Below are 14,775 nucleotides of genomic sequence, written 5' to 3' on the forward strand. Positions count from 1 at the left end.
AAAAGAAAAGAACAGATGCCACACTGTTTGATCCTTGAAGGTTTTTTTTTTTTTAATTATTTTTTTTATTGTTCTTGCTACCTCACATGTACTGCGAGATAAACAGCACCTTACATATTTATGTTTTACACTTGACATTCGTGCTTTTCAGGGTCAGCCAGAGTTTGTGGTTTCTTTTTCATCTATTTAATGAAAAAAAAAAAAAAAAAGAAAGAAATTAGGCCTGCTAAACATGCAAGAAACTAGGTAATTCAAGGTCAAGAGGAAAACTATAAATTGTTTCTTTTTAAAAAAAAAAAATATTATCACTACACTGGATCGTCAGAAAGCGCTGTGAATGATTAAACCGAAGCTTGAAGCAGGCACAGTGTGAATTTCTTTTCCCCACACCTCGAGTCTAATAGTATGATAGGTTTATTTTTGTTGTTTGCCTATAAAAAATATTCTTTTTTTTCCTTTTTTTTTTTTTTTTTTTTTTGGTAGGTGTTTTCATAAAGTTATTTCTATTTTCCTTCTCTCCTCCCTTTGCCTTTCTACATAGCTCCAGGCTGTGTTCTCGGTTAGAGGAGGGTGTGTGTTCCTCTGCGAGGATATTACAAAACAACCCTTAAATGCTCACAAAACTTAACAATCGCTTTATTTTTCATTATGTCTGCGATTGTACACAATGATGGAGGCCCAAGCTGCACTGCGCAGATCCTCAGCAGTCCAGTTTTGCATTCCGAAATCAGGAAAAAGCCCTCCTCTCGCAGCACCCGAGCTCCGGGTGTCTCCGGAGGTCCTGTGAGCATGAGTTTTAATTACCCTTTCCACCCTTTATTGTGGGTATTTATGTAACAGCGAGGACAGGCAGAACAGGCCGGTGTATCTCCCTGTCGGCCGCAGCAGTGAAAAGTAAAACATGCTCGGGAAGCAGTGGCCGTTTTCTCTCTTCAGGGCCATAGTTTATGTTCCTCGTTCGCCAGGAACAGCCTGCGAGGGGCGGTGGGGTTATTTTGGTTTGAGAGCAGAGCAGAGAAGCAGAAAAGAAAATATCTCTGGGAGTGGGGGAGAGAGAAGAGGCAGAAATAGGTCGTGCCGAGCTGTCAGTAACCTGCCGCGCTAAAAAAAAAAAAAAAGGGAGGGGGGGGGACAAAAAATGAAAAAAAGAAAGAAAAGAGAAAAAAAAAAAAAAAACACGAGCATGCTGCCGAGACCGTGCAAACAGTGCTCCCGGTGCAGCCCGATCGCTCTCGGCGGCTGCCACCGTCCCCTCCGCAACCCCCCTCCCCTTTTTTTGGCCGCCCCCCCGGCGCCCCCCGATCCCTACCCGTGCCGGGGGCTCCCGCGGCGCCTCCTGCGCAGGACCAGCCTGAGGGCGAGGCGCGGTGGCCCGCATCCGCGCAGCGCGGCGGCGACCCCGCGGAAGATGCGCCAGCCCAGCGCCAGCGCCAGGGCCAGGCGGCGGCGGCGGGGGCGCCGGCAGCGCACGGTGCACCTTATCCGGGGGGGCATGGGCGCCTGGCGGCCCCCGGCGGCGGGGCCGCGGCAGAAATACCGCCCCGATGGGGCCCCGACGGTGAGTCGGCCCCCTCACCCTCCATTCATTGGAGAGGATTTTTTTTCTTTTTTTTTTTTCTTTTTTTTTCCTTTTTTTTCTTATTTTTTTTTGTCTTCTGTTTTTTCTTCTTTTTCTTTTCTTCTTTCTTTTCTTCTTTCTTTTCTTCTTTCCTTTCTTCTTTTCTCCTTTATTTTCTCCTTTCTTTTTATTTTTTTTTTCTTCCTTTTGTATCCCTTTATTTTTTCTTTCTTTTTATTTTTCTCTTTTCCGTTTGGCTAATTCTGACTCCTCATTTCGCCTTACCTCCCTCCCTCCCCTTCCCCCCACCGCCGTTAAACGCCTCCCATCATGATGATGGCTCCTGCCTCGGGAGGCGGGCGGGCGGCAGGGGATGGGGCCGGGGGGGGGCTGCGGGGCCGCTCTCTCCTCTCACCGGCTCCCCCCGCTGAGCACGGCCGCCGACCGGTCCGCGGGAGGCGTCCAATCGCAGCCCTCTGAGGGCTTTCAAATAAAGCCTTGACGACATGTCCTTGCCTCCCTCCCGCCCCCCCGCAACCACACCGCCTCCCGTTCCGTCTGGGGAGAGAGGGGGGGGGGGGTTGATTTCACTTTTTTTTTCCCTTCTTTTTTAATTTTTTTCGGGGGTAAACCCGCGGGTGCCGCGCGGAGGGAGGCGTGATGCCGCCCCGCGACCCCCTGCCCGCCCCCGCGGGGCCGCGGCCGGGTCCCGGAGACGGTGGCTAGCGGATCGTGCAGCATTGGCCCGGGCGAGCAGCTCTTTCCTCGTCACGTGGCTCCATTTGAATACGCCGCGGGGCCGTTGAATAGCGGAGCGAAAATAATTGAAAAAAAAAAATAAATAAAAAAGCGGATCTCGTCTCCTCTCCCCCCCGGGCCGGTAATAGACACGGGTAATTAACTGCTTCCTCTCCGCCGCCCCCTTCCCCGGCCGTGCTCGCTGATACCGGCCCGCTTTTGCTTTCGGGTTGGGGGTTGTGATTTTGGGAAGGTCGGGGGGAGGACGGGGGACGGTCCGGGGGGGGTGCAGCGCAGGGTCGCAACCTGCCGGCGCATCCCCTCGGGTGGGATGCAGGCGCTGTCGCCGGGCTGAGCTTGGGGTCCCCCATCGGCCCCGTCCCGTCCTAGAGGGGACAACCCTCCCCTCCCCCCCCAAAAAAACACCTCCCAGCCCACCCCCCTGTCGCTGTGTCGGGGTTACCTCGGTGCGCAGCGAGGAGAGGGGCGGTGGGTTGGGAGGCTGCCGGTGCTGCGGGAGCACCTTCGCTTTCTTCAGCTCGGTTTTTGGCCCGGCTGGACACGGCTCGGCTCGGCGCGGCTCGGGGGGGGTGGGGGTGTGCAAGGGCTGCAGGGAGCCGCTGGGGATGGCCCCGGGCAGCGGAGGGGAGACAGCTCTGAATATATGCGGGTGGGACCCCCCTCGGAACCCCCCGCCCTCCCCACCCCCACCAAACACCTCCTTCCCCTGGCTGGACAAACAGAAATAACACCGAAAATAATGGAAGTTTCCTTCTTCTGCCCGGGCACGGAGTAACCGTAACAATGCTCATGGAGAAGAGCCCGTAGAGCTTTTGCCTGGAGCGAATCCACTTTCGAGCCTGGGAAACGGGTGACTGAAATCAGCCATTTCGAAATGAAAACGGCTCTTCGATAGATAGCGGGTTGTTGCTGTGCTTTTTTTTTTTTTTTTTTTTCTCTGATTTTTTTTTTTTTGTCGTCCCTTGGCGCACAAGGCAAAACCGAGAGAAACGAATGCAACGCAACGCCCGCCGGGTTGCAGGGTGCAGGTGCCGGAGCGGCGGTGGGAGGACGAGTGCGCGCTTTGCTCAATAGAAACCCAAATACCCACCAACGCTGAGCGCTTGGCCGAGCATCCATCCCACCTTGCCCGGCTCCACCGGCGGTGCCAAAACCGAGACGTGCGAGGCACTGAGCGCGGAGCTCTCGGAAATTTGTGTTTCTGCTGCTCACAACCGCTGTCGTTTCCAGGGGGCTCCCAGCCCCGCAGCCGGTGCCGGTGAGGGAAGACGACGCGCACGGTGAAGCTCCCGCAGCCGAGCCAGCCCTGGGCCGGGGAACCCCCATCCACCCCCGGTGAGTGTCCCCCGCAGTGAGCAAGGGTATCGATACCCAGGCGGTGAGGTAGATTTATGGCCATTAGGCACTTGGCTCTGCGGGGTTTTGAAGGAACCTTTTGGCGGTGAAGGAGGGCAACCGAGGGGAGTTGGTGGTTTTTATTTTTTTTATTTATTTATTTTTCTCCCCACCGGTTTTATGCGATGCTGTTGGGTTTATAACTGATGTTGTTGTTGTCGTTTTTGTTTCACAGTCCGTAATGGAAATGGTTTAAATCAAATTCTGGTGCTCAGCGAAAACGACCTGTTAACTAGGAATCCTGGTCTAGCTGAGGCTAGAGGAGTAGCTCATTAAATCCTTACTTTTCGTACGAAGGGAGGTCGCCACGCTCTAGCCTTGCCCTAAATCCATGCCCGAACTGTATCCCGGCCCCCCTCTGGCTATTGACGCCCACCAGCCCAGCCCCCGCCGGCCCCCGCCCGCCACCGTCCTCCGCCGCTCGCGGCTGCGACGTGAGCCCAGAGATAGAGCGGCATCATCCTCCGCCGCGATTTTAAAAGCTATTCTCTACATAAACATACGTATGTAATAAAGACCCTCGGCAAAGCTTAACTAAACCAGTGTTGATAAAATGTAGAGTGAGCTTTTCGTACATTTTTACGTGCGTAAAAATGCGTTTTTCCCCGCGCACCCCGTCGCACCTTCAGGCTAAATCCGTGTTGCATTTTTACGTAAAAATGTGGTCATTATTTAGAGCGAACGTGTTGCGTATAAAAAAAAAATAAAATCAACGATAAGCAGAAACATAGGCTTGATAGATAGATAATCAAAATGCTTTTATATACACATATGTGTGTGCTTATCTTTTTCTGAAATGGACACGTTAAATAGATAAACGGCATAATTACGCATTTATAAAATGTCAACTTACAAGAAAAAAAATTATTAAGCAGGCATTGCATGAAATTATATTGTCGCGAATGGCATATTTTAATAAATTACATTAAGTTATATATAAGTATATATATTATTCTTACTGTTTATGCATAAAAGAGGTGGAAACCGTGAACGCACATCAAAAGGAAACCTCTTTTTCCTTCGTATTCTTCACGGGTAGTGCTCAGGGTTTACACCGGGGTGTGAGGCCGGAGTTGCCTGGCCGTTCCGTCCCGCTGCCCTCTCTATGACCAGCTCCGGGGCTGTCGCGCGTGGGAGGTTCACGCGAGTCTTTCCCACCCTGGTGCAGCCACAGAGATAGGCATTAGTCCTCGGGCGATTAATCTAGCTCCCCCTCCTCCGTCCTGCTCCTCCTGCAGGAGCAGAGTCGTTGTAATGTCTTTCGGCTCTGTTGTCTCTTCAACAAGTGTTCCACTTTTAGGCAGGTTGGGGAAACGCTGGGGCCGAGCATGGACATATGTTTTTTTTTAAGTTGTATCTACGTGACGCCCTCGTTTTGCAACCGCCATCATTTCTTGCAAAATATCGTTAAGCTTGCAGTAGCTCAGGGAAGGTCACCTGCACGTATCACTTCAAGCAAGGGCGGCATCGGGCTTGCAGAGACACAAATCGCTCTTTATTTTCTCCTTCCAGGTCCCATGTTTACTAACCTCATGAGAGGAGCCACGGATGCGCCACGGGTCCATGCACAGACATGCACAGCACCTTACGTGGTTTTCAGAAGGTATGTGCCAAAGCCTTAGTTTCCCACTGCTCTGCTAGGGAGAGACCGGCCTCAGCGCTCCCGCTGTCCTATTTTCCTTAAAGGAAACGGGGGAAGGTGCCTCGCAGTTTTGGGCAGAAGGGTCAGCAGCGCGAGCGCCCAGCCACGACACGAAAGCTTGATTGTGCCGTCCGTGCGGTTTTCTCCTTCATATTCATCTTCACAGTGTGCAAAAGGGAGAGAGAGGAGGGCAAAGCATGAAGGTGCGCAAAGCACGGGCGGGCAAAATCCCGCCGTCCTTCGCCACCCCGGGCCATGAATTAGGAGACGGGTCCGTCCGCAGGCTGTCGCAGGAAGCGCCCCACGGGCCCGTGGGGTCCCCCCGCCGCCACGTCGAGGGGGAGGCGGCCGCGGCCGTCGGGGAGGTCGAGGCGCGCCCCGGCGCGGTGCAGCGCCGCCAGCGTGTCCAGGAAGCCGGCGCGGGCCGCGTCGTGTGCGGGGAGGCAGCCGGTGCGCGGGTCGGGCCGGTTGGGGTCGGCGCCGCGCTGCAGCAGCAGCTCGGCCACCCGCGGGCTGCCCAGCATCATCACCTGCGGGGAGGGAGCGAGGGAGACACGGCGTCAGCGGGCCCATACGGGGGGCTCCGCGGACCCCTGGGCTGCGTTTTTCCCCGCGCGCCCCGTCGCGCCTTCAGGCTAAATCCGTGTTGCACAGAGGTGCGGAAAAAAAAGGACGCCAGAGGACGGCGTCGGACAGGTATTTCTGGTGAAATGCTGCACCGACATTTTGTAGGGGAGAGTTCTGCAAGCCCTGGCAGCATGTCCTGCGTATAGCTCCTCGCATTATTCCTGATTCGTTTTATTTTTAAAATTTGTGAAGAAGCTGTCTAGAACCACATCGAAAATTAGCTCGGGTTTATAAATCTAATTCCTGTTGTTCCTCCAGGAACAGACAGTTCCTCTGTCTGTACGTTCACGGGACTGTAAAATGGGTGCAGCCAGTCCCCCAGAGAGTGCTAGCTGTGTACCTGCAGTGTCTGCTGGGCAAGGCTCTCACACCCGGATGTTTCTGCTCGTCACTTAATACACCGTGAGAACAATTATATATATATATATATATATATAATATGTGTATAAACATAATACATATTATAAATACATTATACAGATCATATTAAACAACGTATAAATTATATATATGTATTTAAACAGTATATATATGTGTGTATATATACGTATATGTATATGTGTATATATATATATATATATATATATATATATATATATATATATATATATATATTATTCCGTGGGAAAGAGGAAAAAATAATAGGCGTATAGAGCAGAACGTGACAATGTGGCGGAGGGGTAAATCCTTCTGAAAAGTCGCCTCGTTACTTTTTATTACACGTTTATTGCGAGATGAGCATTAAAGCTCTCGGTTCTGAGTCATCCTATCTCAGTTGGTTAAAACAAAGTCCGGGGTTGCTGAAACTAAAACCTCTCTGTTGCGGCCGTTGTAGGCTTTCGCAGTTCCACAAAGGCGACGGGAACCGCGGTGCTGCACCGGCTGCACAGCCGCCGAGCGCGGCCGTCGGGGGGTGGCCGCCGCCGGGACCCCTGCCCCGGGGGCAGTCCCCTTGCCCGCCGCTTCCTACCTGGATGGGGGTCCGGCCGAAGGAGTTGACGGCGTTGGGGTCCGCCGCGCCGTCCAGCAGCTCCCTCACCCTCTGCACGTCCCCGCGGGCCGCGGCGTTGGCCAGCTCGTCCGCCGCCGCGCTGCCCGCCCGCTGCGCCATGCCCCGGCGCCGCTCGGCCTCACATCGACCGCCGCGGCCGCCGCACGGCCGCGATGCCGGCCCGCGGGGGGCGCCCTGCCCATGGGCGCGCCCGGCTCCAAGCCCGCACCCCCGGGGCGACGGCGCCCGGCAGCCCCCGGCCGTCCCAGGCCCCCTCCGCCGCCGCCGTCGAGCCGCCTGCGCGCTGCCGTCGGCGGGGCCGCCTCCACCTGCGGGGCCGCGGGCAGCGCCGGGGCGACCCGCCGCTTGTTTTCTCCCCGTAGCCGGGGCCGCTCCCCCCCGGACCGCCCCGGACCGGCCCCGTCGGGCTCCGCCTTGCCCGGCTGCTGATGTCAGCGGCCCCGCGGCGGCCCCGTCGGGGCGAGGCGGCCAGCGGGCGGCGCGGTGCTGCGCGGTGCTGTGTGGTGCTGTGCGGTGCTGTGCGGCTAAGCTGCTGTCCGAGCGGCTCCCCGCAGCCGGGCCGGGAGGGCAGAGAGCTCGGAGCGTCCCATCTCCTCACTTCTTTCACCTTTTTTTTTTTTTTTTTTTCCCTGTTTCTCCCTTTAGGGCAACAGCGTTTTCGCTTGTGCCTGAGCAAAGCGTGAGGAAAAGGACTCTCTCTGGGATAAGTGTTGGTTTGACGCAGGACGACGGGGAGCGCGGGGTGATGTCGACAGGGGAGCCGCTCCCGCATCGCGTTCCTGCGTCTCCTTCTCCCACGCCTTGCCTGCCCTACCTCTCTGGGCGCTCACGGGCAGCGAAGGCTTGCTCCACCCTCCTAAGGTAAACGGCAAACCCTGCCGAGCTTTCCTTAGCTCGCACAGCCACGGGCGACAGACGACATGCAGCGACACACAGAGCCCGCCGTCAGGACCGAGAGGCGGCTGCGACGCCTCTATTTTCCCCCTGAACTCTCCGCTTTATATATATATATGTATATATGTATATATATATATATATATATATATTTAAAAACTAAATAACAAACCAAGCCGGAACTTCGAACCCTCCCTCCGCACAAACTCCGCGCAGCGCGGACGAGCCCTCCCCCGGAGCGGCCGAGCCCCCCGACGGGCTTCCCCTGGAGCGGGGTCGCGGCGGGGTGGGGGGCTTGGGGCGGCGGCAGCACCAAGGACAGCTCCCCCCAGGCCGCTGCCCAGCTCCGGCCGGGGCGGGGAAGGGAAAGGAAGGGAGAGGCGGGCACGGGGCGGGCCGGGGGACGAGGGTCCGTCTGCCCCGTCCGTGCTATGTGGGGCTCCGCACGCCGCCCTGCACCCGCAGCCAGACCCACTGCTTGAGGGGAGATGAGGCTCGAGGGGTCTTCTCGCCGTGCGAGAGGACGCGGGGAAAACAGAGAGGAATGAGCCCTTGCTGCGGTAGCTGCTGTCGTGACAAGGAGCTCTCTCCTCACCTGAGTGCACAGCGACAGGCAGGCGAAGCCTCCAGGGTCATTCTCGTGGGAGGTTTGTCATAACTCCGCTCAACCTGCGTTTCTCAATCCTCCTGCATTCATGCTGACCGTATCTCTACGTGAAACAGCTGTTACCAAAACGATGACATTTCTTCCTTGGCCCAATACCTTGGGCACAAGAGCACAGTTATACTATCAAGAAAGCCCTCTGTTTTCAGTACCAGACGGTGCCGGTGATTTCCACCGATAACAAACAGAAGGTGGCTAACTGGTGTGGCCAATGAAAACTGTGTAAAGTGTTCAGTTTGTTTGTGGTTTTATTTGCGATGAGTGGCATGTTCCTCTAATTGAATCAGTGCCAAATCCTGTTTCTACGCATTCTCACCGACTGCTATGTCTACATTCAGATGTGTAGGAACGAGTGAAGTTCCATTCAGGACACAGAGTTTCTTGATATTAAGATATGCTCTGGTTACATTAATTAATTTTGTTTTGTTTTGTTTTGTTTTGCTTTTTCTTTATCTCTTTTCTTCGTAGTGGATTTGCATTCAAGTGTTAGGTGCCATAAAAATAAAATAAAAAAGAAAGACATTTCAGACTTCTATAATCAAGAAAAGAAAAAAGGAAAAAAAAAAAAAGAGAGAGAGAAGAGTTAAATCGACATACCCTGACATCTAAACCACTGTACAGTGCAGTTCCCAAGTAGTATAGCTAAGCCTTAAAAAGACTTCAAACTATTTTTGACAGCAGCGGGATGAACAATGGTATTACAGAATCAGCTTGGTAGAGACAGAATGCTGATCCCAGCTGTCAGTTAGAAGGCAGATAAGCACTAGTGGCAGAAAAAGGGTTTTGACAGTGCTTTGCTGCCAGTAATAAGATTCATCCATAAGGAAATAAAAACCAGTTCATTCCTAAAGGATCTGTGTACATATTTTGTGCAGGGCGTGCCTTTTGTTTTTTCATAAACAAAAATCACGAAAATTATCTGTAAAGAAGGACAGACTTTGTACTTGTTTTGTTTTAAATCTCTTGTTACTGCAAGGCTATGTGGTAGATAAGATGCTCAAAACCAAAAACCTTTCTTCACATTGCTCTCCAAAGAGGCTGGGATTTCTTACAAACCTCAAGAAACAACGTTGTCAAATATTCATGAATAAAAAATAAGGCATATTTAGTGGTTTTTCCAGAAGTTCAGGGAAAAAAAAAAATCCACCACCCCACACTACCAGAGAAATGCAGTCTACGTCCAAAAAAGGTGCGTATGCAAATCCATAAATGCTTATTCTATGGACCAAGCAGTGGAAACCCGTCCATGAAGGACAGTACAACATACCACTTGAAAACAGCCTTGCTTTGGAGGTGGAATCTCAGACAGTGTTCTCCTTCTGCTTTAAATATGCTGTTGCTAGTGGAAAGACAATTTCACTGCCCAATCAGTGGCAGCTTTCAGGACTTTTACACTCTTTGAAATGCCTTCTTCCGGTTTCAGAGTTAATTGTGCAAGATTAAATTGTGCAATCATGGCCTGGCAACGATCTGTAAGGGAGGTATTATGCCATTCGCAACTCTGTTACAAATGTGTGCTGCAAGCATTTTAAATATGCATATAAACCTTGACAAAATGCCTTGGCAAGAAGACATACCCCACAAGCGCTGCAGTGATACCATTTTCTACAGTCAAAAGGAAAAAAGAAAAATGTTGAGAGATTCAGGAAGATAATTGTTACTATGCATAATACATAATCAGCTCAATATTACTCAAAAGGAGCTTACCACAAAGGAAAACATTACTTACAGAAAATTTTCATAGTTTTCACTGATTAATGGTCTTGAAAAACTGTGTTTTGTGACGTGAGCAAACAGCTCTAGCTCAGTGCCACAACAAAATGCAGTTTAGTGCAGGCTACAGAGCTTTGAATTTTGAAAAACTTGTCAATGAAGTTACTCTGCGGTAGAATCTTAAAGTACCTTGTACTGATAAAGCAGGTTTGGAAGTTAGTAAATATTACCATTTTCAATTCTGTCACTGTTTTTACAGGGGAGAATAAACATCACAGACTCCTGGAAATGACCAAAGATGTCTGCTGAGAAGAATGGAGCAAGACAGCTTAAAAAGACTCTTTGGGGATATCATCACTTGGTCTTGAAAACAAAGCAAAATCATGCAAATTAAGTGAATATGTGGGAAGTTTTAAAAATCCGCCAGCCTAGTGATAACACTACTGTAAGAGCAGCAGGTCTGCTTACCTTTAAATGAAGGCAACCATTCAGTGCTCCCCCCAGGTACTATTTGCTGACAGCAGAGAGACTTATCCTTAGCAGAGGAGAATCCATCTTTGTAAAAAAGTCTCTTTCTTCCTTGATTTCTTCTGCTTGGTCTGGCAGAAACTAGGCTAGTTTCTAGTTTCTAGTTCCTACTAGGCAGGAAAAAAATAATTACCGTATTTGTCGCCGATTAGCTTTCATCCTTCAGGGAGTTATGTTTGGAGCAGTATGTTCTGTTCTTCCTTTGCTGGGTATGTTTCTTTGGGAAAGGAGAAGATAGTCACCACTGATGACTTAGCATTCCTTGTGTATATGGAAATAAACATACAAATAGATCAGAACAGAGAAACACTGGTTCTGGGTTTCTTCCAAGCGGAAGTAAAAGTAGGAGCTCCAATTTAATTTTGTCTCTTTTAAGCAGTATTGACATGACTTTGGAATTTGACTTTTATTTATTTATTTATTTATTTATTTATAATTTTCAGTTGTTCTTTATGCATTCTTTCAAACAATGTGGACACAAGCACTGCAAAACCCTGCATAGACAAAAGTCCAGCAATTTCATGGCTATTTGCCTAACTGTGCTTGTGATGAACTCCCTGTGTGCACTGCAATTCTTACTGAAGGTATTGATTTTATAGTTTCACTGAAGGAGAGCTTTAAACTTGCTCCATGTGAGGTTACCACATTGGGTATGCCACTTGCTTTCCTGGGGACCTTTAATGAGACGTTCTCCCATAATAGCTGCATCAGTGGTAGTGTAGGTACTCAGTCTAGAAAACAAAGCAATGCCAGAGAGCTGTAAGCTACCAAAGCATATGCAGATTTCTATGTATCCAAAGGTTTAGCTGAATACAGAGCCATGAATGCAGAATCCAGAAAACAGTCAAGAAAGTCTAGCACATGCCCAGCTACTTTTTGTGGCATCTGTATAGCAGAACAGCTTGGAGTCCAAGTAATCCTGCTCATCTTCCATTGCTTACCTATATGGCACCTAGAAAATCACTCCATCTCTGTGGCTAACTTTTATGTGTAAATGTTGGGCTCATAGGCCCCTAAGACAGAAGGAGAAAGGCTGCTTAATTTGTGACATGCTTGAAATACATAAAGCCACATGCCAAATGCTGCTGTGCACCCTGTACACGAGCCTTGCCTTCTGCAGTTTCAGGGCAGTCATTTTTGGAGTGTCTGAAGAAAGGCTGTGAGACAAGTAATGTGCAAACTGGGAGCTGAACTGAGCTTAACACAGCAGACACAGCAGCCATCTTCCACAATCAGTAAGTAGGTTACCGAATTGCATTAAATTCTCACTGAACAGTTCTTTGATTAAACATTTAATACAGTCCTCAAGCATACGTATATGGAGTTACACCATTAATGACAATTCTTCTGTTTCAGCTTGAATGCATCTGTCAGATCTGATTGGAAAATCATGTTAGCTTTTTCTATTTGATTGAGCGTGCTTCAGTTTAGCTGCTGAAGGCTACCAATTTTCTCACCACAGTTTAGCTGTATATGAGGTAATGCTGGGAATCTGTAGTTTCAGTTTAGTCTTACAGTCAGTTACCATTATCAGTTGCTGTATCTATATAGATATGTATTTTTAACCCCAACGAAGAACAAAGGATAAAGTTTTCTGAGATACAGGCAACTCACACTCACAAGGATGTGAATTATTCCATGTAGGGGAGTTGGGGGTGCACTTAGGTGAATTATTCTAACATACAGAAATCTCGGAATATGAAATTTTAATTTCCCTTAGCCCATGGACACCAAGGGCTTATTGCTTTCTACATTTTTTTTTTTTGTAATTCAATCATCTTGCCATCTGATTGCAAAGAGAGCTTTGCTAGCTGAGAGTGCAGTGAATGTTTCTGGATTTTTCACTTAGTAGCTGTGCCTGCCTTACCTTTGAGAAAGTAACACAGGGAGGGGAGGTAGGGGGGTCAAGACGTATTTTAAAAGCTGACTCGCAAAGAATTTTTGTTAAATTAGTTTTGTCTTGCTTTTGTAAAGTCCACGAATTTTTGAGGAAATGAAAAGCACTAGGAGTTTTCATTCCCTTTAACCCACTCTCCTTTGTAGATCATCTTGAAAATTAATTATCGGGAGTACCATGCCTGATCTTCCTGAGCTTGCTGGTGCACTACTGGGAATACAAGGAGCCGGATGCTGTTCACCAGCTATTGTCAAGCCCAAGTCAGGAGTCACCATATAAATGCTCCAGACTATCACACTTTAAAACACATTTTTTTTCATTATGTTTACCTTACTCATTAATTATATCAATTACTAGGGTGATATTTTCAAACTGTTGCAAAAAGCTAAGACCTTTCTTCTACCTAATCACATAAGCTCAGGCACTGGGGCTATCAAAAAGCAGGAAGCAGGATAGAGTTGCTCCCTGGACTGGCTCAAAAATTCACCAGAGTGGTGGGGAAGTAGTTTGACTTTAACCACAGCATTGTTTCTCCAGAATATTCATTAAATGTTAGAAGTGTAAGTATCGTACAAGAGATGAAAAAACATAGGATGAAGTTTTAGCCTATGTCCAGTTTGCACTCCACTTTTGAATATGAACTATTTTGCTTTCCATTTCTTACCAGATTGTTTTAAAAGCATGTATTAGAGCTGCAGGCTTTGCTGCCACACTGACAATATGCAGCTCTGGAGACAGAGTGAAGGGCAGAGGGTTGAGTTTTGAGACTGAGCCTGAATCACAGCCAAAACTCTGTTGGAAGGGAAAGTACTAGCAGTAGATCTAATTGAAGGCATTCAGTATTTTTTGTACAATGAATGGTTGGATGGTGCTTAGCATTAGAATTTCTTTACTATGCTGCTTTATTTATTTATTTATTTATTTATTTATTTATTTATTTATTTATTTATTTATTAGTTTACAGTAGTGTACCGAACATGCCTTATTGTCCAGTTAGCTTGTTTGCAGCCTATTTTGCAAGCAAAATAAGCTTTAGTAAAATACTGAATGCATAATATGTGTACAATATCTGCCCATGCAAACATGCACTTTGAGAGCTTGTACTTACTGCTGAAATGTTTACGTTGCATAAATCAGACACTGTTAAGTCTTCCCTACACATTTGAGATGTGTTTGGTCTCAGTCTGTGTTCTGCTTTGTGTTTGGTGGTGTTTCTAGCTCTTTTTTTTGTGTGTGTGTGTGACTAGAAATACATTCCTACTACATTTTTTTGGGGGAGGGAGGACATGGTCAAAATGTTCTGCTCTATAAGTAAAATTATTTTCTGCTTGAATAATTTCAGGCAGAAATGTGTGTTATGATTAGGTCTGCAGATGTAGCTGATGGTGAAAGCAAACGTCTCCCACAGTAAAACAACACTGATCAGGCAATCAAATTTGGTGTTACAAGGTAAAAATATTTTAATCCTCAATGAAAATGTTTTCTATGCAAGAATCTCTAAGCTCAAAATTGACTTCTAAAAACACTTCTACTGTTCTTAGCTATCATAATTAGTCATAAACAAGGAGATACCACATGGTCAGAAAAGGCCTACTGTGATACCGGGTTGGTTTCTAAAAGCACATGACCTTGGACTTAAGATATAGTAGGTTTATTTTTAACATGAGCACACAGATGTTTTCTGTAAATAGAGTAATGAAAGGGATTTACTTTGTAGTTTATCAAATGGTTGCCGAAATGTGAGTAGGTGGAACAATAAGTGTGCTTTAATATCAAGTATTTTAGGACAAGCTTGGCCAAAACATTTTGTCTTGTCACAAAATGTTTTAAAACAACTTCAAATTGATAATACAGCACTGCTGGTGTTCTTGTGATTTGTATAAGGCATATACAGACAGAACAAGACATTTTATAGGACATGGGTAGCTTAGGTGGTTTTAAATGATAAAGAAAGCATGTTATGGTGTAGTGCAGAATGAAACTGTTTCCACCTGAGGAGATCTTTCTGTAAACTGTCCTTTTCTTTTAGACCAGATAAACTGTTAATGTTTTTGTCATTAAAACTTCACTTTGTCAGACTTATTTT

At 48.2% G+C, this 14,775-nt stretch overlaps 1 protein-coding gene and 1 long non-coding RNA gene across 4 annotated transcripts; one reads left to right on the forward strand and one right to left on the reverse strand.

Moving 5' to 3' along the window:
- The first annotated feature begins 1,947 nt into the window (after positions 1-1,947).
- LOC113840169 (uncharacterized) lies at positions 1,948-14,767 on the forward strand. 3 transcript variants are annotated; one of them, XR_011805763.1, is made up of 6 exons: positions 1,948-2,451; positions 3,292-3,652; positions 5,225-5,315; positions 7,639-7,854; positions 10,524-12,027; positions 12,836-14,767. It is a non-coding gene; the product is annotated as an uncharacterized lncRNA (long non-coding RNA). The 3 variants fall into 3 exon arrangements; XR_003492943.3 differs by having other exon boundaries at positions 10,524-14,767; XR_011805764.1 differs by having other exon boundaries at positions 3,548-3,652; positions 10,524-14,767.
- LOC113840168 (cyclin-dependent kinase 4 inhibitor B) lies at positions 4,452-7,246 on the reverse strand. Its single transcript, XM_027446487.3, has 2 exons — positions 6,952-7,246; positions 4,452-5,884 (listed from the first exon to the last, which is right to left on the reverse strand). The coding sequence occupies exons 1-2, from the start codon at positions 7,090-7,092 to the stop codon at positions 5,615-5,617; spliced, it is 411 nt and encodes a 136-aa protein (XP_027302288.1). The 5' UTR covers positions 7,093-7,246; the 3' UTR covers positions 4,452-5,614.
- Positions 14,768-14,775: the final 8 nt, after the last annotated feature.

The sequence above is a fragment of the Anas platyrhynchos genome, chromosome Z (assembly GCF_047663525.1).
Source record: "Anas platyrhynchos isolate ZD024472 breed Pekin duck chromosome Z, IASCAAS_PekinDuck_T2T, whole genome shotgun sequence".
Classification (NCBI taxonomy): domain Eukaryota; kingdom Metazoa; phylum Chordata; class Aves; order Anseriformes; family Anatidae; genus Anas; species Anas platyrhynchos.